The sequence below is a fragment of the Bos indicus x Bos taurus genome, chromosome 4 (assembly GCF_003369695.1).
Source record: "Bos indicus x Bos taurus breed Angus x Brahman F1 hybrid chromosome 4, Bos_hybrid_MaternalHap_v2.0, whole genome shotgun sequence".
Classification (NCBI taxonomy): Eukaryota; Metazoa; Chordata; class Mammalia; order Artiodactyla; family Bovidae; genus Bos; species Bos indicus x Bos taurus.
In genome coordinates this window covers 57,537,609-57,564,955 of record NC_040079.1, presented here as the reverse complement: position 1 = coordinate 57,564,955, position 27,347 = coordinate 57,537,609, and the positions used below count along the sequence as shown (strand labels likewise).

Genomic DNA, 27,347 nt, shown 5'->3' with positions numbered 1-27,347 from the left:
TGGACCTTTGTTGGCAAAGTAATGTCTCTGCTTTTTAATAGGCTGTCTAGGTTGGTCATAGCTTTTCTTCCAAGGAGCAAGCGTCTTTTAATATCATGGCTGCAGTCGCCATCCACAGTGATTTTGGAGCCCAAGAAAATAAAATCTATTACTGTTTCCATTGTTTCCCCATCTATTTGCCATGAAGTGATGGGACCAGATGCCATGATCTTAGTTTTCCTTTCAGCTGGGGGTAGTCACATGATTAAGTTCTGCCTATAAGGAACATGGAGAGAACTCAGGCCTGGCTCCGATAAACTCCCTGAGTAATCCTTCATGCTGTCTTCCCTCATCCCCAATCTGCTGGATGCTGATGCTAAGCCATACCTTAGTAGCCATTTGTTAGAGAGTAGCAGTATTGTCATTTTGAGTTTCTGAATGACTGTGTGTCTTTCCCGTTGACCTTTACTGTCAATTCGACTTTAACTGACTTTAACTGAAGAAGAAACAAATTTCTCTTTTGTTAAGGTTACTATATTTGAGGCTTTCTCTAATATAGCTGCTAGTGCTTCCTTAACTAAAGCAGAGATTGAAGCTTCACATGCAGTGCTGTCATAATGCAAACCTACAGCATGCAGCATTGGCCTCTAGGCAGGGAGCAGGTAGTGAGGAGACCGATAGGGAAAGCTGGGACGGTAGAGATGCACTGGCTAGAAGTGTTATAAAGGGAAGGCAGGTTGTGTGCTTACTGAGACTGGACCCCCAGGGAGAGTACAAAGGTGGTATAGAGTTAGGATTTTCCAGAGAAAGAGACCATGTATGTCTCTATCGGTAGCTATATCCATGTATATGTGGAAATTTATTATAGAAATTGACTCATGCAGTTATGAAGGCTAAATTCCATAATCTGCTGTCTGCAGAACCAAGAGGTCTGATGGTCTAATTCAGCCCAAATCCAAGAACATGAAAACCAGGAGAGACGATGATGTACATCTAAGTCAAAATGCTGGAGAATCAGGCACCCAACAGTTTAAATCTTTGTCCTAGTCTTAGGTCCCAGGAAGAGAGTAGGACAAGATGGATGTCCCAGTTCGAGCAAATTTGCCCTTCCTTTGCTTTTAGTTCTATTCTGGCCCTCAGTGGGTTGGATGATTCTCACTGTCATTGGTGAGGCCTGCCTTCTTTACTTAGTGTGCAGATTCACATGCTTCCAGGAATGCCCTCTAGACACACTTAGAAATAACGTTTTACCAGCTATCTTGCTAGCACAATCAAGTTGACACAGAAAATTAACTATCTCAGTTGGTAAACAGAATGTTAATAGTGTGTGTTGATTGCCACCGGCTGTGTTTAGCAAAGTATTAGGAAAAAAGAGATGAACTCAGACAAGAGTTGGTTGGAGTATGAACAAAAATGAAGGAAGTTAGGGAAAGTCCTAAAATTTGGAAACTTTAAAAAAAATTTTATTTATTTTTTCGCTATGCTGGGTCTTCACTGCTGGACTTGGGCTTTTTCTAGTGGCGGGGAGTAGAGGATACTCTGTGGTTGTGGTGCCTGGGCTTCGCATTGCAGTCGCTTCTCTAATAGCAGAGCATGGTCTCTAGGGCACTGGGCTTCAGTAGTTGCAGCACGTGGGCTCAATAGTTGTGACCTCTGCACTTTAGAGCATGGGCTCAATAGTTGTGGCACACAGGGTTAGCTGCCACATGGCATGTAGGATCTTCCTGGACCAGAGATCAAACCCATTTCATGGATTCTTTACCACAGGAAGCCCCTTAAAATTTGGAATCTGATTGTTTCTTGTCTTCATAGCACCAAGTACATACTTTGTATGGCCCAATGCAAATTGAAAATGCAAACGGACTGCTAAAGCAAACGTGTATACCTTTTGACTGTGCACATCTTATGCCAATGAAGCCAGTATCCAAATTCAGTTGTAAGAGAAGTTTACACCAGCAACGACCCATTCAGGATCATTCCTGAGAGGAAAGGCAGACTGAGGATGTGGCCTCCCACCTACTGTTTCAGATGACCTCAAGCTAGCTTCTATTCTAGGGGACTGAATGAGGAAGCAAAGAAACTAGTCAGACCTGAGAATTATTTTCAGAAAGATTGTGTGGATATGGTTGCTGGTGAAGCTGACTGGAAGCAAATAAGTCAGAAGTCTACTAAGATTTTTAGGAATGATATTGCTAGATAAACCATGAGGTTTATATCTTTGTTAATACTTAGAAATACCAGATTTTAAAACTTTACCAGTCCTGTGACTGACAAATTATACCTAGTTGAAGTTTAAATGTATACTTTCCTCATGTATCAGTGAGGTTGAGAACCTTGTTTTTGGCTATTTCTCTTTTCCCTCTTACGAAATGTATTTGTGTCTTCCTCATTTTTCTTCTATTTATCATTTTAAAAAATATTTTTATTGAATCTTAAGAATTATTCATACATTCTAGATACTAATCTTTTCCTAGATAATGTATTGCAAATAGCTTCTCCTACTTTTTGGCTTGACTTTTAAATATAAATAGAGTCAAATTTATTTATCACTTTTTTGGTTTAATGCATCTTGTCTCTTGTTTAAGAAATCCTTTCTTATTCCAGTGTCATAAAGATAACATCCTTCATTGTCTTTAAAGAAATTTTAAAGTCTTACATTTCACATCTAAGTTTCAAATTTCCCTGGTATTTAATTATATTCTTTGCAGCCAAAGATGGAGAAGCTCTATACATTCAGCAAAAACAAGACCAGGAGCTGACTGTGGCTCAGACCATGAACTCCTTATTGCCAAATTCAGACTTAAATTGAAGAAAGTAGGGAAAACCACTAGACCATTCAGGTATGACCTAAATCAAATCCCTTATGATTATACAGTGGAAGTGAGAAATAGATTTAAGGGCCTAGATCTGATAAGTAGAGTGCCTGATGAACTGTGGACTGAGGTTCGTGACACTGTACAGGAGACAGGGATCAAGACCATCCCCATGGAAAAGAAATGCAAAAAAGCAAAATGGCTGTCTGGGAAGCCCTTACAAATAGCTGTGAAAAGAAGAGAAGCAAAAAGCAAAGGAGAAAAGGAAAGATATAAGCATCTGAATGCAGAGTTCCAAAGAATAGCAAGTAGAGATAAGAAAGCCTTCCTCAGCAATCAATGCAAAGAAATAGAGGAAAACAACAGAATGGGAAAGACTAGAGATCTCTTCAAGAAAATTAGAGATACCAAGGGAACATTTCATGCAAAGATGGGCTTGATAAAGGACAGAAATGGTATGGACCTAACAGAAGCAGAAGATATTAAGAAGAGGTGGCAAGAATACACAGAAGAACTGTACAAAAAAGATCTTCATGACCCAGATAATCATGATGGTGTGATCACTGACCTAGAGCCAGACATCCTGGAATGTGAAGTCAAGTGGGCCTTAGAAAGCATCACTACGAACAAAGCTAGTGGAGGTGATGGAATTCCAGTTGAGCTATTCCAAATCCTGAAAGATGATGCTGTGAAAGTGCTGCCCTCAATATGCCAGCAAATTTGGAAAACTCAGCAGTGGCCACAGGACTGGAAAAGGTCAGTTTTCATTCCAATCCCAAAGAAAGGCAATGCCAAAGAATGCTCAAACTACCACACAATTGCACTCATCTCACACCCTAGTAAAGTAATGCTCAAAATTCTCCAAGCCAGGCTTCAGCAATATGTGAACCGTGAACTTCCTGATGTTCAAGCTGGTTTTAGAAAGGGCAGAGGAACCAGAGATCAAATTGCCAACATCCACTGGATCATCAAAAAAGCAAGAGAGTTCCAGAAAAAGATCTATTTCTGCTTTATTGACTATGCCAAAGCCCTTGACTGTGTGGATCACAATAAACTGTGGAAAATTCTGAAACAGATGGGAATACCAGACCACCTGATCTGCCTCTTAAGAAATTTGTATGCAGGTCAGGAAGCAATAGTTAGAACTGGACATGGAACAACAGATTGGTTCCAAATAGGAAAAGGAGTATGTCAAGGCTGTATATTGTCACCCTGCTTATTTAACTTATATGCAGAATACATCATGAGAAATGCTGGACTGGAAGAAACACAAGCTGGAATCAAGATTGCTGGGAGAAATATCAATAACCTCAGATATGCAGATGACACCACCCTTATGGCATAAAGTGAAGAGGAACTAAAGAGCCTCTTGATGAAAGTGAAAGTGGAGAGTGAAAAATGTGGCTTAAAGCTCAACATTCAGAAAATGAAGATCATGGCATCCGGTCCCATCACTTCATGGGAAATAGATGGGGAAACAGTGGAAACAGTGTCAGACTTTATTTTTGGGGGGCTCCAAAATCACTGCAGATGGTGACTGCAGCCATGAAATTAAAAGACGCTTACTCCTTGGAATGAAAGTTATGACCAACCTAGATAGCATATTCAAAAGCAGAGACATTACTTTGCCAACACAGGTTCGTCTAATCAAGGCTATGGTTTTTCCTGTGGTCATGTATGGATGTGAGAGTTGGACTGTGAAGAAGGCTGAGCACCGAAGAATTGATGCTTTTAAACTGTGGTGTTGGAGAAGACTCTTGAGAGTCCCTTGGACTACAAGGAGATCCAACCAGTCCATTCTGAAGGAGATCAGCCCTGGATTTCTTTGGAGGGAATGATGCTAAAGCTGAAACTCCAGTACTTTGGCCACCTCCTGTGAAGAGTTGACTCATTGGAAAAGACTCTGATGCTGGGAGGGATTGGGGGCAGGAGGAGAAGGGGACGACAGAGGATGAGATGGCTGGATGGCATCACTGACTCGATGGACGTGAGTCTGGGTGAACTCCGGGAGTTGGTGATGGACAGGGAGGCCTGGCGTGCTGCGATTCATGGGGTCACAAAGAGTCGGACACAACTGAGCGACTGAACTGAACTGAACTGAATTGATGAATTGAGGTGAAGATCCAATTAATTGATTACCCTATGATCTTCTGTCGTGTATCAAGTGCTTATATTATATGTGTGGGTCTCTTTGGGAGCTTTTTTTTTTTTTTCCTATTGAATTGTGTCTATACCATACTCTATTAGTCACTCTAACTTTATGATAAATCAGTGTTTATACATTAAACCTTTACTACCTTGGGCTTCCCTTGTAGCTCAGTCAGTAAAGAATCTGCCTGCAGTGCAGGAGACCTGGGTTTGATCCTTGGGTTGGGAAGATCCCCTGGAGAAGGAAATGGCAACCCCACTGCAGTGTCCTTGCCTGGAAAATCTAATGGACAGAGGAGCTTGGTGGGCTGAGAGTCGCAAAGAGTCAGGCACGACTGAGCTACTAACACTTTTACTACCTTGTTGTAATTCTCCTGAACTGTCTTCCTGGCTTTTCTTGACTCTTGAAATTTCCATGTATGTTTTTAAATTGGCTTATCAAGCTTAAGAAAACATCCCATTTGAATTTTGATTTTGACTATATCAATCTGTGAATCATTTGAGGAGAATAGACATCTTTATAGAACTGAATCTTGCTATCCACAAACATGCTATATATATATGTTTCATTTATTATATATATATATATATATATTTTTTTTTTTTTTTTCCACATGGAAAAGGAAATGGCAACCCACTCCATTATTCTTGCTTGGGAAATCCCATGGACAGAGGAGCCTTGCAGGCTCTAGTATATACATAGGAGTTGCAAGAGTCAGACCTGACTTAGTGGCTAAACAACTTTTTTTTTTTTGCCTTTTGTTGAAGGTAGTTGTTTGCAGAAAAGCCATTTCACTCTCACGTACTGATAAAGAAAAGTACTTAAAGCGCTTATTTTAAGTTTATTTAGCTGGAAGTGATCAGGACTTTAACCCAATTGCTCCTAATCAGAAACTTTTTTCTTCAGCTTGTTCTGCCCCATTTAACTGGAAACATGTACTTTGGCTATAGCATGGGTCACATCATATCTTCCAAGTCATATTGGCCAGATGCAGTTATATCCAGATATGTTACACTTTGTCCATTTCATGGGTGCACCTCTTCCATCTCCTGCCCACAGGCAGTAAATGTTCTGTTTTATAAGAGTAAACATCCCTGGGCATCCAAAGCAAGCTCATTTATAAAGGATAACCTACAGGATTGGAAACCTCTACCTCTCGCCTGCCAAGCACTTGTTTTGGGGAAAGTCTGTAGATCATTTATTAAATAGTTATTTCTTTTCCTTTCTGTCAGACTTGAGGGAGAGAAAATAGACATACTTGCCAGGAAGAAGAATGATTCTGAAACTTGAATTGTGCAGCCTTGTTTACAAAGTTAGCTTCTGTTCACACTAATCATTGCTTATTTCCCCTTGTTGATGGGCAGTAATCCTGGAATACTAAAACCAGTGGAAACCTTTTTCCTAGCCAACTCTGGAGTTACTTGGCTCTAATGAGATTGACAATCGAGCTGCTTATGAATAAGATACAGAAAGTACACAGGATTTTTGGAACTACTCTCTGCTCCTCATTCCAGAAAAGGGTCAGTGATGCTGATACAAAGATATAGACAAATAAAAAATTGATATCATGGACATATAAACTTGTACTAGAGAATAAAAACTGATTGTAGCCATTTCCACCTTTGGAGAGGAGAGGCATACTGTATTTCAGTGGAAAATGGATCTCTTGGCAGCTTTATAAAATCTCAGGGACTGGAGGATGGGGGAATCTAAGAGTGCAGGAACTAGAAAATTGAGTAGCAGGGAGATTTGGGGGACTCTGGAGAGAGACAGGGTAATCACAGATGTGAAAGGCCTGCTGAGATAAAAGTGGGAGATCCCGCAAGTGGTGGGTAGCTGACAGAATGTGGAAACTCTTCATCACTTCAAGCCTAAGGAAACGAGATGGATTCCATGATTCATTGGATCAAGAGCAGAGGGAACAGATGAGCTGTTGGAGGTGAGACCGTGGGGTGAGAGCTCAGAGGGACAGTGAAAGAGGACACACCAGTCTCCTGGAACTGGCAGAAATCACAGACAAGGGTTTAAACCAATCTGATTTAAATCTGAAAGTACAGGAAGACCTCAGCCTACTTAAGCAAAATTAGGTCACCTTTTAGATTTTTAAATACATCAAAACACTTCGGGAGATGATTCTGGAAGAGTGCTCTGAAGGCAGAGCTCAGCAGAGAGGCTGGCGGGTGACAGCCATGCCAACAATCCTGAGTTTGAGTTTTATAATTAAAAAAAAATTTTTAAATTGAGCTTTTTTCAGTCATTCACCACCTTCCTTTCTATAATGTTCTTTCTTCTGAGAGGCAGCCTGATGTGGAAGAGAAAACATAGGCTGATATATCATGAGCTACCTATGAAAACAAGCAAATTGCTTAACCTTTGAGCCTGTCTTCCATTTGTAAGAGAGAGATGATGATACCACCTTACAGAGCTGTGTAAGGATTCAGGGAGGTAAAGTATGGAAAGGACCCAGAAGTGGCTGACTGAGCACAGCTGCAGAAGGCTTTGTGCCTTCTCATGCGCCTCTCAAGAACAATAACCACCTTAATATTCCTTTTCAGTCAACTTGGCTGAGGAGAGGAAAAGACAAGTCAGAATTACAAGGCCTAACTCCTTCATCCCGGGACCGTGCCTGCGGAATGAGGAGAGGGGTCAGGAGCCGCGTTAGGCATTACTGACAACTGACGGTAGATGCACTGTCTGTCTTGTCAGTCTGTGTTGACAGACTAAGCAAACAAATGGACAGTAGCCAGATCATATTTAAGATGGAACTTTGACCCACACTCTGCAGCAACCAACCCAGGAAACCAACCCATTATCTACAGTAACCAGTCAAGGAAACCAACCTACTCTATGCAAGTCAGACTCATAGAAAGTCAGACCACTGTTTCTAACTCAGAGTCCATAAACTGAATAATACCTCCTGGAACAGTCTACCACAAATACCCAAGACTTGACTACTGACTGATAGCTCTTCAATTTTTGCCCCTATTGTCAACTTAAAATCAACCAGAGAAAGCCAAATATGCATGCCTAACCCATCACACAGGATGCTGTGCTTTTGATCAGCACACTTACAGCTTCCCCATGACAACAGCCCCCAATCAGGGCACATCTGAGGCTTTACCACTCCTCTGACTGCTTTTGTGTTTCTGTCAAAAGACAAGTGATGGTGGCTGATTCCCTTGCTATAGCAAGCTTTGACTAAATAGCCTTTGTCTATTCTCATTTGGTTGGTGTGTGTTTATTTCCAGTGTCTCTCTCTCTTCTCACTTTTTCCCCTGACTCTTCCCCTGTTAAGCCCTGTGTATTTGTGTCATCACAAAATTCATAAGTTGAAGACTTAACCCCCCAATGTGATGGTATTAATTTTTGCAGATGGGGCCTTTGGGAAATAGAGTTAGATGAGAACAGGAATCTTATGATGGAATTAGTGCCCTTATAAGAAGAGACAGTAGAAAGATTTCTGTCTCTCCTCTCTGCTTTGTGAGTAGATAGCAAGAAGCCAGCAAGCCCATCTGCAATCCAAGAAGAGAGCTCTTACCGGGAACAGAATTGACTGGTACCTCGATCTTGGGTTTCCAGTCTCTAGAACTGTGATAAAATAAATTTATTGTTTAAGCCACTTGCTGTGGTATATTGTTATGGCAGCTTGAGCACACTAAAATACCCTCCTTTTCCCTGTGTTTCCCCTCCAACCTAGAGCTCTGGGCTTTCCAAAACCCTCTGGTCCTACCTCACTTGAGCTGTCAAACTAGGATCATGAACTCTGTTAAGTGACAACTCAATCAAAAACCTACCCAGACAATGCAATGATATATCTATATAGGTATGTATAATTTAAAATTAATATGATTTCCATTTGTAAAAGATGGATGATAATTTTTGCAAAATGAATATATATGTGTGGTCTTGGTCCATGGAAACTCCATGGTCTCCTTTTTCAGAACTAGCCATTTTATAGTAACTAGACACCCAGGAGACGTTCTCTTCTCTCTCGGGCATGTTTGTGTGCTGTGTTCTCTTCAGGTTGTTGTCAGAGGCCCAGCGGTGTCTGCCTGGGAAGCAGATGGGCCTCCAAGTCTCAGCACCTATTGTGCAGGTGGTGCTCAGCAGTAAGGTTGCTGAAATGGGATTTGGGGAAGGGCTGTAGCAGGCAGTCTTGGGCTTGTTCTGCTGTGTGGGGTATGCTCAAACCATGGGGAGGGCATGTATTCTGCCTTGACTGTCCTAGGGCCCAGGACTGTTTTGTGGTTAGATGACAGTTTTTCTGTAAATTTAAGCCAAGCAGAAATGTCTGTCCTCATGTTTTGCTGAATGTGTGGCCTCCTCCCTACACGGTCCTCTCTTTTCATACCAGAGTCCTCTTGGGTGCCTCTCTGCAAACCCACCAGGATAGGGTTACCCTCAGACCCTGGCTTAGAGCTGTTTCAAGGGGCTCTGCTGGCACAGCTTAGCCAGACCCAAAGTCCTCCTTCCTCACATTTTGGGAGAGCCATGTGGAGAAGGCAAAGCCTGCCTGAAACAGCTTTTGGGGGGTCTGATGTGCCAGCTGGTCTCTGATATAACAACAGGCTTGTTATAACTGTAAAACCCCAGCTCATGTTTGCTAGAGAAAAACCTCTGCAGAAGCAAAATTAGCTAAAGATTTGGTAATGCAGATGAAAGACTTACCTGAGCAGTTGGAAATCACTGTCTCATAGGCTTTGCTTTTGACCCAAATAGTTCTGATCACAATGGCATAGATGACACTGTGGAAAGGACCAAAGACAGTATTAAAGTGGCTGGTGGGTCCTCACTCTGAGGACACTCCAGTCCCCCAGGTGTGAGATGTGGAGGCAAGGGTCTTTCAACCATGGTCTGCCCCCCTATCCTTCCTGATTACAGAGTCACAGTAGATGGCAGCCGCTGCTTTTTTTTAAGTCAGGAGCCTTGGACTGGGTGAAATCAAGTGATTTCTCCAAGATAATTCAGATGGTCAGAGGTACAGCTGAGACTGGAATCCAAACACAGGGTCTGGGGTCAGAAAAATTTAGATTTGTAACTAGCTCTATTATTTGCTGGTTGTATGGCCTTGACAGGCTTTCCTTGACTCCATAATTCCTGCCTCCGGTGTTCACATCACTGTCAGATGTGAACATGTCAGATATGGCCAGACCTGTGACTTGCTTATCAGTGCTTTGGGGTGAAAGTGATGGGATGTCTATGATTACATAAGTGTGCAGGATCTGTCTTGCTAGTGTCTCTAGTGCATTGCTAGCTTTGAAGAAGCAAGCTTTTATGAGTCCTTTAGCCCCAAGAAATCAATTCTGCCAGAAGTCCAGGGAAACTTGGAGGAAAATCCTTCCTTACTTGAGCCTCTGATAACACCTCAGCCCTGGCAGACACCTAAGCAGAGGACCCAGTTAAACCATGTCCAGACTCTGACCCACAGAAGCTGTGAGATAATAAGTTAAAGCAACCCGAACCCATTAAGAGATAAATTATCATGAACCTGGTGACTTAAAATAATAATATGTTACCCAGAAATAGATAACTAATACACTGAGTGAAACAGGAAGAATTGTGTCCCTCCTCCCCAAATTTATATGTTGAAATCCTACTGTCCAATATGGTGTTATAAGGATATGGGACTTTGGGGAGGTGCTTAGGTCATATGGAGGGTTGCATCTTCATGAGTGGGATTAATGCCCTTGTAAGAGGATATTCCCACAGAATTCTCGTGACATTTTTGTCGTGTGAGGCTACAAGGAGTCTGCAACCTGGAAGAGAGCCCTCACCCAACCGTGCTCCTGCTCGTGCTCGTTGCTAATTCATGTCCTACTCCTTTGCGACCCCATGGACCGTAGCCCGCCAAGTTCCTCAGTATTCTTTCCCAGGCAAGAATACTGGAGTGGATTGTCATTTCCTCCTCCAGGGGATCTTTCCAACTTAGGGGTCAAACCCACATCTCCTGCATCGCAAGCAGATTCTTTACCACTGAGCCACCAGGGAGGCCCCACCCAACTGAACTGGCAACCTGATTTCAGACTTCTAGGCCCCAGTACTGTGAGAAATATATTTCTGTTGTTTGCAAGTCACCTGCTCTGTGTTGTGGTGGTCTATCATAGCAGCCAGAACCCACTAAAAGACTGGGTCTTAGTTTAGACCATCAAATCAAGTTAATAATGCAAACTTAAGAGTTTTTTAGGGATCAAATGTGACAACCTTTAAAGTGCTATACACAGTGTTTTAAAATTATCAGAGGCTCAATGAATGTCATTTTCTTTCCCTTCCTTCTTCATTTTTCACATGATATCACACCTAATATTGCATGATGTAATCTGCACCCAGGGGCTTCCCTGGTGACCCAGTGGTAAAGAATCCGCCTGCAATAAAGGAGACGTGGGTTTGATCCCTGGGTTAGGAAGATCCCCTGGAGGAGGAAATGGCAACCCACTCTGGTATTCTTGCCTGGGAAATCCCATGGACAGAGGAGCCTGGTGGGCTACAGTCCATGGGTTTGTAAAGAGTCGGACACGACTGAGCGACTAAACAACAACAATAGCAGCAAAATCTGCACCGAACAGGAAAAAAGGACTAATGACTCAAAAGCATTAGCAAAGTTTGTATCCTTTATCCCCTTTGATAAATATAAACATACCCTTCTTTAATTAGTTATTTGACATTTCTAATATACTAAGAACCTTGACTAAAAACTTTGAGACAAAGCACTGCTTCATTTTAAAACTGCACTAACATCCCTCTTGAGAATCACTTGGGTAAAAAAAAAATCAGAGTTCTAGTTCACAGTAGCTGACAAAGCACTAATTGCTTTTAATGGTCTCTGTAATATAACTCAATTAATGACTGTGGTAAAACCCTCCTTATTGCTTTTCTCTGCTCAGAGAACCTCCTCTGAGTCTGCCAGGAAAGCTCAGGGTCTTTGAGGAGCATCCTCGACCCTCCTATACCTGCCCAGGGACTTTTCTGGAAATTGTTTGTCTACATGAAAGAAAAAATGAGAAAGCAAATTGCTAGTGAATCTATTCTTTTCCCTAAGTTGAATATTTGTGAGATCAGGAAAACTTTTTCCCAGATAAATGAAATACAAGGAAAGGTTATAATATCATCAAGTATAATTGAGTACCACAGTTGCAACCCTGCTGCTTAATTGAATAATAATTCAAGTATTTGTTGATTATCAACTGTATACACAGTGGAAAATTAAGAAAGGTTTTATGTGTTAGGGGTTTGGGCCTTAGTCACCCCCACCTTGTCCCGCTAGGATCAGTCAGGCAAGTAGAAAGCCAGGAGCAGCTTTACTGTTAGCCAGGAAAACTAATAAGTAGGATGCCCCTTTATTTCCCAAATGTGGCCACTTCTCAGGATGTAACAGTCATACATCAGAGAGAACTGTGAATACATCTATTTCCTTCTTGCTGATTCTTTTCATCTAATTAATCAGCAATTTCTATGAATTGTCCCTTCAAAATGTCTCCATCATCTGTACCTTCCTCTCCACTTCTGCTCTTCAGCATCACTTCAGACCCTTACAGTATCTTCTTGTTTAATATCTAGAACCTTCTTTATTGTGATGAAATAAATATAACATAAAATTTACCATTTTATCCATTTTTAAGTGTACAGTTTGGCGGCATTAAGTACACTGACATTGCTGTGCACGTCTCACTATCATCCATCTCCAAAACTTTCTCATCTTTCCCAGCTGAAACTTTGTATCCATTAAACACAGAAATATGCATGAACACACAAATTAATGTGTCATCCTTATGCAGGGGCCATGCAAATTTTCTTTATATCCTTCTAATTTTAATATATGTGCTGCCAGAACAAACACTCCTTATCATCTCTTGCCTGATTTATTGCCATAGTCTATAAACATCTCCACTTTGCTACCATCTGGAATGTCTATACCACTTGCCATCAGAACTGGAGCTTTGGGAAAGAGAATCATTCCTTGGCTTAAAAACCCTCCAGTGCCTCCACTTTCCTACACAATGCTATCTAGTCTCTTGAGCAGGGCATCCAAAGCCTCCCACAATCTATCTCTGCCTTCTTCACCTCTATCGTCACCATCCTGCCTCCCTCTACTCCAGTGTCTCTCAATACACCTTCTTCCATGTCAGCAACAGGAGGAGCCAACTAAACTAACCCCAATCCCATGCTTAATATGTAGTTGGCTTTGGGTGAACATAAGGTCTGATGTCTTCCATTTCTCTGTGTCTCCTTTGCTTCTTAAAAATACATTTTTTTAGCCCATTCTCCATGTATCATGTTGATATGAAACCTTTCTCTTCCTCGGTGACAGTTGGCTACCTCTTCCTTGGGGCCTCTGGGCTGGTATAACACTTGGTATGTTGAGTCTTGTCCATGCCGTGCATGGGTGCTCAGTCACTCTCGTCCAACTTTTTGTGACCCTGTGGACTGTATCCCACCAGGTTCCTCTGTCCATAGGACTTTACAGGCAAGAATACTGGAGTAGGTTGCCATTTCCTGCTACAGCGGATCTTCCTGACCCAGAGATTGAACCCATGTCTCCTATATCCTCTATATTTGGTAGGTGTTTCTTTACCACTGAGCCACGTGGGAAGTCCCTTGTCTATGGCAGTCATATCTTAAAGATCAAGCAGATCCAGAAATGGCCCATTCTCAGAAACAGCTGAGGAACAGCATCTCCATCCTTTCGGGTTAACTTCTTCCATGCCTTTTATTTATCTCCATTCTCTCAGCAGGCATAGCTTTATTTCAAGCTTCTTAGAAACCTGAAAACCTAAGGGGCACCAAGATTGAGTAAAGTATCCCTTTCCTGGCTGGTTTATTTCTTGATTTTATCGAAGGCGATCCAAACACAGACCCATTTTCTTCTGTTGCCTTCTGAAGGCAGGTCCTGGCCATGGAAGAGTATGAGAGTGCAAACCGTAGGAAGACTTTTCAAGTGGCATTAAGTACTGAAGAGGATGCCTGAGGCTACATCCTGAGTCTTGCTTCTAGATTGTGTATGAGTGTCAGGAAATGGAATCAAAAGTTCCCTCTGTCCTCAAGATACAGGGAGAACGTTCCACTCAGACCAAAAGTGCCCCTTTCATGACTCCTACTCAGCACAGGTCAGGGACTTGATGGATGCCCATCACAGTCTTAGAGCCACAGGTTCCATCTCTGTCTCCACCTTTGCCTCATTCTGGGGCCTGAGTATGAGGTTCAGTTGTGCTCTGTAGATCTAACTAGAAGCTAAGCATGAGTGGGAGTAGAAGCGGGAGTAGGGGGAGCTGGTGCTTCACTTGGCATGCTTCACGTGGTCCTTTTCACTCTTCTCCTACTAGTGGCTTAAGGATGCTCCCTGATCAAAAGTGTCTCTCTTCTCATTAATTAGTTTCACTAACACTAATGCCATGAAGATAAGATATAGGGGATGTAAGAGTATGTAATAGAGACTTGGCTTGAAAGGCTTCAGGAAAGCCCTTTCAGAAGAGGTATAGTTTCAGCTAAGATCTGAAGAATAAAATGGTTTTTTTAAATGCAAAAAATAAGGTGGTCATTCAAGCAGAGGGACTAGCACTTGCAAAATCTCTGAGACAGGAGGGATCAGGCCCATTTGAAGAACTTAGAGAAGGCCAGTGTGGTTGAAGCATGGTGAGTAAGGCAGCTTGTGTGGCCTAAGAAAAGGATGGAGAGTGAGGCATGGACCAGGTCACACATGGCCTTGAGTACAGGGTTTGAGGTCTTGGACTTTTTGTCTGAAACAATAGAAATCCACTGAATAGCCCTAAACAGGAAAGTGAAGCGATTGATCAACTTTTTCTTTTTTTTCAAAGATCAGATGTCCTTCAGTATGTTTAATTTGTTTCTGTACATATGTATATGCTGGTATGTGAACTGAACAATCCTGGAAGGGTGTATAACAAGATCTTAACACAGATGCTTCTGAGGAGGGAAACAGGGGAAGAAAGATTTTTATTTTTCATTTCATTGCTTAAAATGGGGAAATCTTTCCAAAAGCTCTTCAAAAGACACTGCCTCACATTTCATTGCCTAGAAGTAGATCTGAAGCATTCACATGCTAAGGGGAGGGGTTGCCGTGAGCAGCTTAGAGTGGAATGGATATGGGGAACTCAAATATAAGCATCTACCATAACCTAGCAGGCTAGTAATGACAGCTTTTTCAAAAGACCTACCTCTTGCCATCTCTCAGACAATATACTTTGGCCTTGGACATCTCGTACCATGGACAGCGCTGGCTAGGACCTTGGGCCCTTATATCTACCATGATCTTGTGGTCCACAGACCTGTTCTGACCTCTGCATGGGGCTTTCCCCACAGCATGCCCCCTTTCCCCAAACAAAATAAATGGATTTTTTTCTGCATAATATAAATCAGTGCTCCATGACCAATGTGCATTTTTCCACTTATTGTTTTGCAGTTGCCAGCTATGGATCTTTTATGCCTCTACCTTCATCTCCTAAAGTAAAAATGATAGGAGAATGAGAAATCAATTAGGTAGCAAGAAGATAACCATAGCTAGAGTAAATCAATTACAGTAGGGCTAAAAACCTTTCCCAGCAACAGTCAGACAAGTCAAATAAATTTTGAAGCAACGGGAGTTCTGGTGACCCAGAAAAACAATGCATTGCCTTTATTGTCAGTCACTGTGGTTTCAGGTCCTGGGAGCCTGATTTAATTAGTGATGGAACAGCTAAATCTTTATCCACACACAGCTCTCAGGAGAGTTTGCCACTGACAATATGACTCCTTCCTTCCTCTTTCCCTTCCTCTCTGCATTTCTTCCTCTCTCTCTCTTCTTTCCTTTCACATATGTTTATGGAGTATCTGCCATATGCCAGAAACTGATCTAGGCATTAAATAACCAGAAATTTTCATACTAGATGTGTGTGTGTGTGTGTGTGTGTGTGTGAGTGAGAGAGAGAGAGATGGAGTGACATAATACTTCTGTCTAATTGACGAAGTTCAGCAGTCAGGTCTGCATTGTTTATTTAATCTAACATTTACAAAGTGTTCATTATGTGCTGAGTTTGGAGTCTAGAGATTGAGACAAGAGTCACATGCTCAAGAGATACAGTTGCAGAAGCAGGCAGTGACACTCCCATGAAGCCTTAATGGCAGCTTGGACAAGTTGAGGTCGGATGTGGCCTAGGATTGGCAGAGACAACTCCGTCAGTCTTTGGAATAAGACAGAAAGAATGTGAATCATTTTGCCAGAAGTGAGGCAGAGTGAGTCTGGAGGAGTGCCCAGACATAAGGAATGATGTGCACAAAGGCCCAGGGATGAGAGGAGTGTGGGGTGTTCAGATGGCTTGTTCTGGCTGGAGTAGTGGGTGCAAGGAGAGTGTGTGAGCAGCTTCCCCAGGAATAGCCTTAGAATCTAAAAAAGGCATAGATCTTGTCTTGCTGCTGCTGCTGCTGCTAAGTCGCTTCAGTCATGTCCGACTCTGTGCGACCTCATAGACGGCAGCCCATCAGACTCTGCCGTCCCTGGGATTCTCCAGGCAAGAACACTGGAGCAGATATTAAATGTATATAAAGCTACAGTCATTAAAACAATGTAATATTAGTAGAAGAAAAACCACTAACTTAATTATTTGTGTGGTCTGTCCTTTTCTTAATTGTGTCAATCTCTACTAACTGGAAACAAAATGAAAGCATATTCAACCACGCTGTGGAATATTATGCATGCATTCTATTTCATATTCCCAGAGATTTTTTGATGAGAAGGGGGTACCTTCAGAAGGTAGTACTTTTTCATCAGGACCATGTAATTTCCTCTTCTGCTTGGACATTTTTGATTGATTTCTTTTCTATTTAAAAAATTTTTACTTTTTAAAAACTTTGTTGAAGTGTAAAATATAATGTGTAATAGTGTTATGTTGATTTCTGCTGTACAGAAAAGTAATTCAGTTATACATATATACTCTTTTTCATATTATTTTCCATTACAGTTTATTACAGGATATTGATTATAGTTCCCTGTGCTGTACAGTAGGACCTTGTTGTTTATCCATATGTGTAATAATTTGCATCTGCTAATCTGAAACTCTCCATTGATTTCTTTTGCTGTATAAACTTTTGAAGGATTCTCATTGTATTTTATTAAATTGTTTTTTAATAAAGTTTGTAAAAAATTTCACTCTCTGCCTCCCACTGTGTCCCTCACTCCCAAGTCTTTTTAAAAATGTTGCCAGTTTGATATGAGAAAAATGCTATTAAGTGTATTTTCATATGAGAAAAAGGAAACATATTGAAAATGAAGAAACAAATGAAAAACTGGGGAAATATTTACAACATATTAAAGAAGAAAAAAATTATTGTATAATGGTTTCTCTAAAGATAAAGAATAGAGAAAACCAAAAAAAAGTGAAGAGATTAGAAAGCTCCTAAACACTAAGAACATTTATAATATAAATATGCATATGATAGAATTACCATTTCATACCATAGAGAAAAGGTAAATTATTCAGTAAGTAATGTTGGAGTGAATGACCCAGCATTAAAAAAACATAAATTTAACTTAGATTTTTAATTTATATTACATAAAAATCAAGTAAAATCTCAAAATTAGACATCACAATAAAATAATACAATTTTAAAGTGATATTCTTAACATGCTCCCAAAACTAAAATTATTTTCAAATAAGTAAAATAATAAATCATTTAAAAGTTAACATATAGGTAAGTTTGTGAAATGAACTTATCCATTCCTAAGAGAGAATAGAAATAAAAAATGTAAAGTGTGTGTGGATGTGAATACACTAAAATATAAAATGTTTATATATTACAGAAAGCCATTTACATTTCATTCATTTTTTTATATGCATTTATATAAACTTTTGCCAAGTACTTTCCTATGATTCTTTTTTCAAACTGATTCATTTGACTTTCTAATTTTAGTTATTAATAATTTCTCTCCTCTTGATTATGTCAGTCTTATTAACTGAAAGCAAAATAAAATCATATTCAAAATGAAAAGGCAAACTAGGGACAAACTAGGGAAATATCCTAATCATATGAAAACAGGGAAAGTTTTTATATAAAAATATCTCTAAAGAGAGAGAATAAGATAAATGGAGAAAAAGAATATGAATAGGTAAGTTACTTAAAAAACAGAAATAGGTCTTCCCTGGTAGCTCAGTGGTAAAGAATCTGCCTGCCAATGCAGGAGACGTGGGTTCAATCCTGACCTGGGAAGATCCCACATGCTGCTGAGCAACTAAGCCCATGTGCTGCAACTAAGGAGCCTGTGCTCCAGGGCCCGGGAGCCACAACTCCTGAGCCCACACGCGACAACCGCACTAGGGTCCTTTGCCTAGAGGCCACGCTCCACAGCAAGAGAAGCCACTGCAACGAGAAGCCCACAAACCGCAACTAGAGTAGCTTCTGCTGTATGGCAACTAGAGAAAGCCTGCACTCAGCAACGAAGACCCAACACAGCCAAAAATAAATGAATAAAGAAAAAGCAAAATAAACCAAAAATAATATTGAACATATAAAATGTGTTCCCCTTCATGTGTCACAGCCTTGTCATGGCGAAGGGGCTTGCATAACTCAATGAAGTGGTATTCAATATGTTCAGCCTCGTTCGTGATGAAAGAAATGCAAATTAAAACAACAACATATATATATATATTTTTTTTGCCAATCATTTTGGTAAGAATATACATTTATGTTTATGTGTATATATATATCTGTATATAAATGTATCATGCATGAGGGGCAATAAAGCATGAGACATGGTTAATAAAACTAGTGAACACTTGAGTTGTTTCTTTCTTCTACTCAGTCTTGGAATTAAGACTTTAAACTTATCTGAAAGTCACTAGCAACAGAATCAAGCTCAGGGTGCCAAAGTATGGTTAAGAAAAAAAGAAAACAATAAAAAAGAGTTGCTTTTATCTCTGAGATAGGTGAAATTATAGCAACTTATCCCTCAAACTCGTTGGAAAACAAATGCCTCAGAAAACTTCGTTCATACCTGGTCCTCATTCAAGAACAGATGATTTGCTCTGGTGCATCCCCCCAGAGAGAAGCTCTCTCCCGCAGAAGGCTGACCACAGGAGGCAGGAGGGAAGGTAATGACTGAGTAGGTAAGAAACGCTTCAGGGGAGCTAAAGTACAGAACAAGGTCACTGCATTTTCATCGTTCTGCCCTGGCTGGAAGCAAGCATCAAGGAGCAGGATTTACTGATGCCTTAGTCTGACAAGGGCTGAGTGAAAAGGACTTTTGAAATCACCCCCTTTAATCATTAAGTTAGACTTTGCATTTTCCAAGGACACTACAAAAATGCACAAGCTGAACTGTAGGCAAGTTGGAGAAGAGGCAGCTTGAATGAATGGGGGAGATTTCAGACCGTGAAAGCCCTGAGTGAGAGATCTGGCCAGACAGCGTGTTGTGAGCCTGTGCTTCAGGGTTGCATCCACTCTGTGGAACAGGGGTTTGAACTGATTTCAGGAGCTGATGGGAAATCAATCAGGAGAGAAGCAGGGATATTCGCTGCTGCTGAAATCAATGTGTCAGTTGCCTGTGATGACATGATTCGCTTCCTTCCAAATACTTTCTTACCATTGCAGCTGGCTTCTTTCTGTGCTTCTTTTAACTGGCTGTTACCTAGTTTTGATCAACTATCTAAATAACTTTAATCATCCCTTCCAGCTTCCTCCCAGATTCAGCTTGGTGAAGAGGAGAGCAGTAAGTTGAAATATAGTATAGATGTTAACTTGTGGATTCAGCAGAGATGACTGGATAATATCCAATCTCAGAAAGGCTGAGCGGCTGACCGTGGGAATCACTCTGCTCCTGTATACCTTTGATGGAAAGCAAATCATTTCACTTCTTTTAGCTCTAGGTCTACTTGTGAAAAGTTTAGGGGCTGAACTATGTGATGGGTAACATTTTTCCAGCTTTAGCATCTTATGAGACAAAGATGAACAAAGAGCAAGAACAAGTAATTCCTATAACATCAGAAAACACTTCAAAATATCCAATCACTTAATCCAAGAAATGCATATGGAAACAATGAGATACTTTTTTAAACCTTTGTGATCAGCAAAGATTTAATAAAGAAACGATATCACCTTTCTCTGGGTGAGGGGAAGAAAAATCAGAGCTCTTGTTTGCTGTTGGCAGGAATACACTTTTTTTTATAGGGCAGGTTATGAATATGCATCAAAAGTCTTAAATGAACATCATCTATGATCTAGCAATTCCATTAGAATGAGTTCTGAGGAAATAATCAGGGACTCATGAATAATTTTAAGTACCAAGATTTTTATCACAGCATTATTTATACTATTAATATTGAAACACAAAGGCTGATCTTCATTTGCCCAGGACAACTTATGTGGTACTCGATAGTAGACTTGGGAACACTCAAGAGGTGCAGAATCAGCAAGCTCCATGTTCGTACTTAACAAGCCAGTTATCTCCCTGCTGTTTCCAATCCCACCAACCTGTGCTGAGCCAGCCTTTCAGAGAGGATCCTGTGGTGTGACTAAGGGAGACCCTGCCTCGTCCAGGAGGTTGTGATCTTCTCTACTGAAAGACCATCTTTGGTCCACCATTGGCTGCAGGGCAAAGGGAACATCCTATGGCTTGTTTCCTAAGGCCCTTCACAATGAGCCTCACCCCATCCAGAAAGAGCTTATTGCCAGCTTCTCTTCCATTGGCACTGCCTGCCTGTCCTTTCCAGTCACCATATACACTCTTATCCCCAGTCACCAGGTAACCTGTTCTTACCTTCCCCTTCTCCTATCTGAAGACTTCCCTCATTTAAAGGATGCTTCCAAGAAGTGCTCCCTGCCATTGTTTGACTTCATTGAATACACATGCTAGCATATTTTTGTGTGTACTGTGTTTTCATTTTTTCCAGTTTTGTTTCAAGTTTGTCTGTCTTTTCAATTATAAGGTTTCTGAAACTGGTACTAGGTCTTATATTTAAAAAGTTGCATGATATAGGAGAGAGAACAGGATATGAAATCAGACAAACCTGGGGTTAAATACCATGTTATGTTGAATAAGTTACTTGACTTATTTGTGCTTGAGTTTTGTCATTTATAAAATGGGGATAAGAGTAGTTATTTCATAGAGTTGTGTTGGATGGGATAATTGTTAGCCACTTTTCACAAGGCCTGCCCCATAGCACATAATCAGAAAATGTTAGTTCCGTCCTCCTTATTCCACTTTGGAGGAGTTGAGCTTAGCATATGGTAGCTTTACATAAGATCTTGGCTCCTAGCCAGTTCCCCAAAGGACACTAGGAGCAATGAGTGCCCTAGAAGGAAAGAGAACACAGTTGATGAACTGGGAAAGCCCCCGTGTGTGTCTGGCCTGCTGGCCTCTCACCTGATGATTGTCAGGGGGATGAAGTACACCAGGAAGGCCACGATGGTCATGTACGGGGTCCAGTAGGAGTCGTCGGGCCACAGGGCCCAGCACTGCACTTCGCCATTGGAGAGTTTCCTTTTCCCAAATATGATAAGGGTAGGAATGGAGAACAGGAAAGAGAGGCTCCAGGCAATCATGATGAGGACCTTGGCCTGCTTTTCTGCTCAAAGAAAAGAGAGGGATGCCTGAGCATCTGGAAACAGCCTTTGGGAGCACACTTGGTATCTGGTGTGGAAAAAGATCGTGGTGGGAGAGGAATTCTAGAACTCTCAGAGCCTCAGTTTCCTTATGCTTAAAATGGGAGTAATAGGACCTGCATCTAGAGCTGATGCAAGGATTAAAGGGAGAATTTAATCACAGAAGCTAGAGCATTGCTTGGCCCAATCTCTCCTTCTCTTTTTCTTCCCTGATTTACCTGTTTGACTTGAGATGCTGACACATTCCTACAGTACTATGGAGCTCAGTTTGTATCATGTACATTTGATAGGTTGCTGTGCAAATGCTTGTCTTTGGTGCCTTGCTCATCCTGAAAGGCAGAGATGGGGCCTTTGATCTGGTTGTTATTCTTCTCACATACCTAGCAATATGAAGCACTGTGACAGTGTTTGAAAGCTGTTTGGCAAACGTTCGATAGCCTTCTTTTGTTTGAAGGAACAAGGGAGGAGTGGTAAGGCAGAGAAAGAGCAGTGGGCTTGGTTCTGGAGAGCAGAGTTCTTTCAACCAAGCCCTGAAGTCTGGTAGCTCTTACCCCACACTCTAGATTTGGGCTCTTTCGGATGTGATGTTTTGACCTTGGGCAAACCACTCAGTCTCAAATTGAGTTCTTGAAAGTGGAATTAAAAAAATATATATACCTTCTGCTCATCTAACCATGATGGGGTCAGATGGAGACAATTAATACACATGAGAGTGTTCTTTTGAAACAGTTTTTATGATGCTTTCTGTTAAGCTGGTGTTGAAGCTCTTCATCTTCATCCCCACTCTAGCTGTGCTGTCTGTGTTGACTGACCCTGGTGGGCCCCTTCATCCAGGGACAGGACACCTCCCTCCACCTCCCAACTTTCAAATTGGAAAGCCAGTTCATGTCTCAGGGTGAGAGAGGGAAATGTAGAATCAGGAGGTATTGTAGAGAGGTGAGTAGTATGTGATCAGGAAGACTATAAGAAGTGAGAACAATTCTAGAAGAAACTAGGGGCTCTATTAGAATCTTGAATCCCAAATATTTGGGAAATAATATCTGGGATTCTGTTCTTGTTGAACTGTCACTCTGAAAAGAGCTATTGGAAAGATTTAGAAAACAGATATAACTGGCACAGTGAACAAACAGGAACCTTGGGGTAGAATTATAATACAGTCTTTTTAGGTCTTCCCATCATTCCGTTCTCCCTTGCTTTTCACTTTTATTCTTTCCTCAGCTATTTGTAAAGCCTCCTCAGATAACCCCTTTGCCTCTTGCATTTCTTTTTCTTTGGGGTGGTTTTGTTCGCTGCCTCCTGTACAATATTACGAACCTCTGACCATAGTTCTTCAGGCACTCTGTTTACTAGATCTAATCCCTTGAATCTATTTGTCAACTCCACTGTATATTCATAGGGGGTTTGATTTAAGTCATACTTGACTTGCCTAGTGGTTTTCCCCACTTTCTTTAGTTTAAAGCCTGAATTTTGCTATCAGGAGCTGATGATCTGAGCCATAGTCAGCTCCAGGTCTTGCTTTTACTAACTGTACACAGCTTCTCCATCTTCACCTACAAAGAAGGTACATGTATCCAGAGACCCCGTAGGGGTGGGGACTCTGCCCCACCTGCTTGAAAACTCAGGAAAGCCCTTTGATATCAGTGACTTTAAGTAGTAAACAGTTATAATTAACAGAGTTTTATATTTTAATATCTGGCTCTATATATCTCTCTTCATTACTGGTTGATGCTTTCCTAAATATTCTCACATTTAATTTTACTAAAGAGCTTTAAAATTGATGACTCCTCTGGAGTTGCTGGCTAAGGAAAACTACCACTTAAGTAAAACGCAGTAAAGCATCAGTAAAATGTGTTCACTCCCCCATCGCTGCTGCCCTTCCTTTGGTTGTGTTGCCATTGCCATGTGCTTACTCAGGCACAGGAGAGTCCCTGCCGGCCTCCACTGGCCCCATTCTCTGTGCTGCTCTGTGGGGAGTCTCCTGCCTGCCTTCTCAATCCTGCCTCTCACCCCTTATATTCCAACGAGCTGGAGCACCAAGAAGGCTCTAGCACGCAGTTCCCTCCACCCTGTGCCATCGACTGCCTCATCCTATAACCTTGAGAATCTTTTCCTCTTCCTGCCAGGCCATGCAGCTTTCCTAGGGGGCTTGGCATCCATGTTATGTTTAATCTGATGCCCACGTGCTGGGAATTCCTTGAAGTTTCGTGTCTTTGGATGGCGTCTTTCCTCAGCTCCCTTCCCGGCTGCAGGTGTCCTCCTATCTGTGTGCTTCTTCCATGACTTCAGTTGGAATTGGGCGGAGGAAGGGAAATTGGCTAATTTCATTTCCAAGCTTGCATCTTTCCCTGGAGTTATTAGAGATGATTATTTTCCAAGTGCCCTACATGAAGCCTCTATTAATTTTATAGTGAGGAAATAAATTGCTTTCCATATTTTAAAGAACACTATAATATTCATTGCTGTCTTTCCTGTAATTTAGGGACCAATCCATAATATTGGGCAGTATGTCCCAGAACCAGTCATATTTTCCATAACCTAATAGTTGATTTGTTTTTTAGCTAATGAATATGGTTAGACATGTAACTCACCATGTTTCCCCCTTGGGAATGGATCCCAAAGCCTCTCCCTCTAGCAAATGTCCTGGGACACCGCCTCACAGATTTTCTTATACTTATGTTTTCTTTAATCCAATTTCTTCACCTTGAAATACTCTGGTATAGATGTCTTTTTGTACCTTGTCTGCAATCCTCCCCAGAGCTTGCTGGGTGTTAATAAGTAGATGGATGAGTACATGTATCATACTTCTGCATACACATATCATAAAATGTCTCTCCCCTTTACCCCATTTCCTCCCCTACTTCCTTCTCTGCCATCATCATGAGACCGTAACAGTGTCCAGAAAGCTTGGTGCAGATTGCACCCCTCACACACACTCACTTACATGCAACCTACAAAAAGCCTTAGAAATAGATATCAATTTTATCTTAAAATTAGTTTCACATCACACTCATGTGTTGCTGGTATAAAAATTACCTAATGGCATGTAAGTCCCTGTGGTCACTATGGAGATTCCAACTCCCATCCCCAAAGGTAAGTACTAATTGGTGTGCATTTTTGTGGGCAGTTGTTTATTATTCTGATACCTCCCTATTTCTTGCATTCTTTCCCGCTCTTCTCTCTCTCTCTAGTGTTGTTTTGAGTTTTTCTTTGTATTAATGTTATACTATATACATACTGCATGTATATTGTTTTTATTACTCAAAATACGATGCAGACATTTTCATGGTGATGCATATCTCTCTCCATGTCTGCCCTACCTCTTCATTGAGAGACAGGATATATAGTACTTGAGTGCACCTGAGCTGAACCCAGACCATCTGGGTTCAAATCCTGCCCCTGCAACTACTAACTGCGATTTGGGCAAACTTCTTTAACTCTTTGAATTGCAATTGCCCAGACTAAGATGCAAATAATAATAGAACCTATATCACAGAGCTATTGTGAGGATTAAAGTATTAACATATATAAAGAACTTAGAATCATGACTAGTACATAGTACACAATCAGTGAACCTAAGCTATTAAAACTTCTGCATAGGGTGCTAGCCATTCCTCCATTGAGGGACACCAAGGTGAGCATTGAATTCCTGATATTCTGAGTAATGCTACAATACACAACACATGTGTATCTATGCACACATGTCAGCATTTGTCCAGAGAAGATACCAAGACGTAGAACTTCAATATCAAAGGGCTGCACATTTTACATTTTAATTAGGTATTGCTATATGTTGCCATCCAAAGTATCTGTGTCAGTACTGCCTGATGTATTTAATAGTATCTGATGACATTATTGCTACTTATTCTAAAATTCTGCTTGCTCTATTAATTTTGTTTCCTCAGGTGTAAATTCTGCAGAATGGTATTTTAAACATATTATCTATCTTGTACAGTTTGGCTTTTGTCACACTTTTTCATGATATTTGATTGCACCTCATTTTTGTAGACAAGATTTCATGTTAGGTTCTTCACTTTATCAGTTTCACAGCCTGCTTGGAAACGTGAAGTACTTTGGACTCTTATTTGCTTTTGGAGGTCAGAGATGTAAGTGGTCTCTGCCTGTGGGCAGAGCAATGGACAATTAGCCCTGTGACTAGGTATCCACCATCCCTCCAAGGTGTCATTGCTCCCCAGGGCCCCACCCTGTCTCTTGAAATCTAGTGTCCCCACTACTTGGAAGCAGAGATGTTCATCCTTGCTGCACATCTGGGAAGGGGAAGGACAGCAGGATGGGAGATGTGCTGTGATAAAAGGTCCTCATTGTACTCTAAGAATCACCCTGCCAATTTCCCTGAGTCTCTCTTGCTCTAGGCATTTCCACAATCTATTTAGGAAGACCTCTGCCCCATTGCTGTAGCATCATCTGTGTGTACTGTGGGTTGTGTGCCTTGAGCCTTCCTGCTAACCCGTCTGCTTCCTTCTTTCAGGGATTCTTCACTATCTCTGGATCAATGAGGGTTTTCCTTGTTTCCATTATAATTATCAATTTATAATTTATAAGTATAATTATAATTATAATTATCTCCACTATGGAGAACAGTGTGGAGATTCCTTAAAAAACTGGAAATAGAACTGCCTTATGATCCAGCAATTCCACTGCTGGGCATACACACTGAGGAAACCAGAAGGGAAAGAGACACGTGTACCCCAATGTTCATCGCAGCACTGTTTATAATAGCCAGGACATGGAAACAACCTAGATGTCCATCAGCAGATGAATGGATAAGAAAGCTGTGGTACATATACACAATGGAGTATTACTCAGCCATTAAAAAGAATACATTTGAGTCAGTTCTAATGAGGTGGATGAAACTGGAGCCTATTATACAGAGTGAAGTAAGCCAGAAGGACAAACACCAATACAGTATACTAACGCATATATATGGAATTTAGAAAGATGGTAACGATAACCCTGTATACGAGACAGCAAAAGAGACACTGATGTATAGACCAGGCTTATGGACTCTGTGGGAGAGGGAGAGGGTGGGAAGATTTGGGAGAATGGCATTGAAACATGTGAAATGTCATGTATGAAACGAGATGCCAGTCCAGGTTCAATGCACGATGCTGGATGCTTGGGGCTGGTGCACTGGGACGACCCAGAGGGATGGTATGGGGAGGGAGGAGGGAGGAGGGTTCAGGATGGGGAACACATGTATAATTTTTTTTAATTAAAATTGAAAAAAAAATCAATTTGAAACATTTTTCCAATTATTTCCATGGTTTTGGGGTAAGGAAGGCAAAATGCTTCTTTCTGGAAAATAAGCAAGTTGAAGTGGGAGTGTTCCTTAGTTTGGATAGTTATGTGTTTCAACAGTACTCTAAAAAAAAAAAAGCTGGAAGCATCAGTGTCAAGGAAAATGGTCACAGAGTGGGCTCAGCAAAGCATCCTTCCTCACAGTTCTTGGCCATCCAGGCCAGCTATCAGCATTTTCCCAGGCAGCCAAGTTTCTTTTCTATGTCTTTTTCGACAATCAGACTCAAGAAGTGGGGAAGGAAGGGGAAGAGGAGAAAAGGGGAGGAAAAGAGCCATTACTAAGAGGATAATATTAGCAAAAACCCTCACCCAAGGATAGTACTTGGTGGAGCCTGCTCACCTCCTTGCAGGAACTTCATGGGGTAGACGATGGCATGGTATCTGTCTATGCTGAGGGACACCAGGACATAGGTAGAGGCATAGAGCAGCACAACCTGAAGACAGAAATGAGAGGAGGTGAGTGGTTTCATAAAGGTAAGGAAATGCACGTGATGGAGAGAAGAACA

At 41.3% G+C, this 27,347-nt stretch overlaps 1 protein-coding gene and 1 non-coding gene across 2 annotated transcripts in view; both read right to left on the bottom strand.

Moving 5' to 3' along the window:
- NPSR1 (neuropeptide S receptor 1) overlaps positions 1-27,347 on the bottom strand; it is a 154,473-nt gene that overhangs the window by 11,113 nt on the left and 116,013 nt on the right. The window contains exons 4-6 of the mRNA XM_027539510.1: positions 27,182-27,275; positions 21,287-21,488; positions 9,610-9,686 (exon numbers count right to left, since the gene is read on the bottom strand). Of these exons, the coding sequence (XP_027395311.1) occupies positions 9,610-9,686; positions 21,287-21,488; positions 27,182-27,275 (373 nt within the window). The remainder of the gene's footprint in view (positions 1-9,609; positions 9,687-21,286; positions 21,489-27,181; positions 27,276-27,347) is intronic.
- On the bottom strand, positions 12,669-12,775 carry LOC113891971. The gene has a single exon (XR_003510943.1). It is a non-coding gene; the product is annotated as a U6 spliceosomal RNA (small nuclear RNA).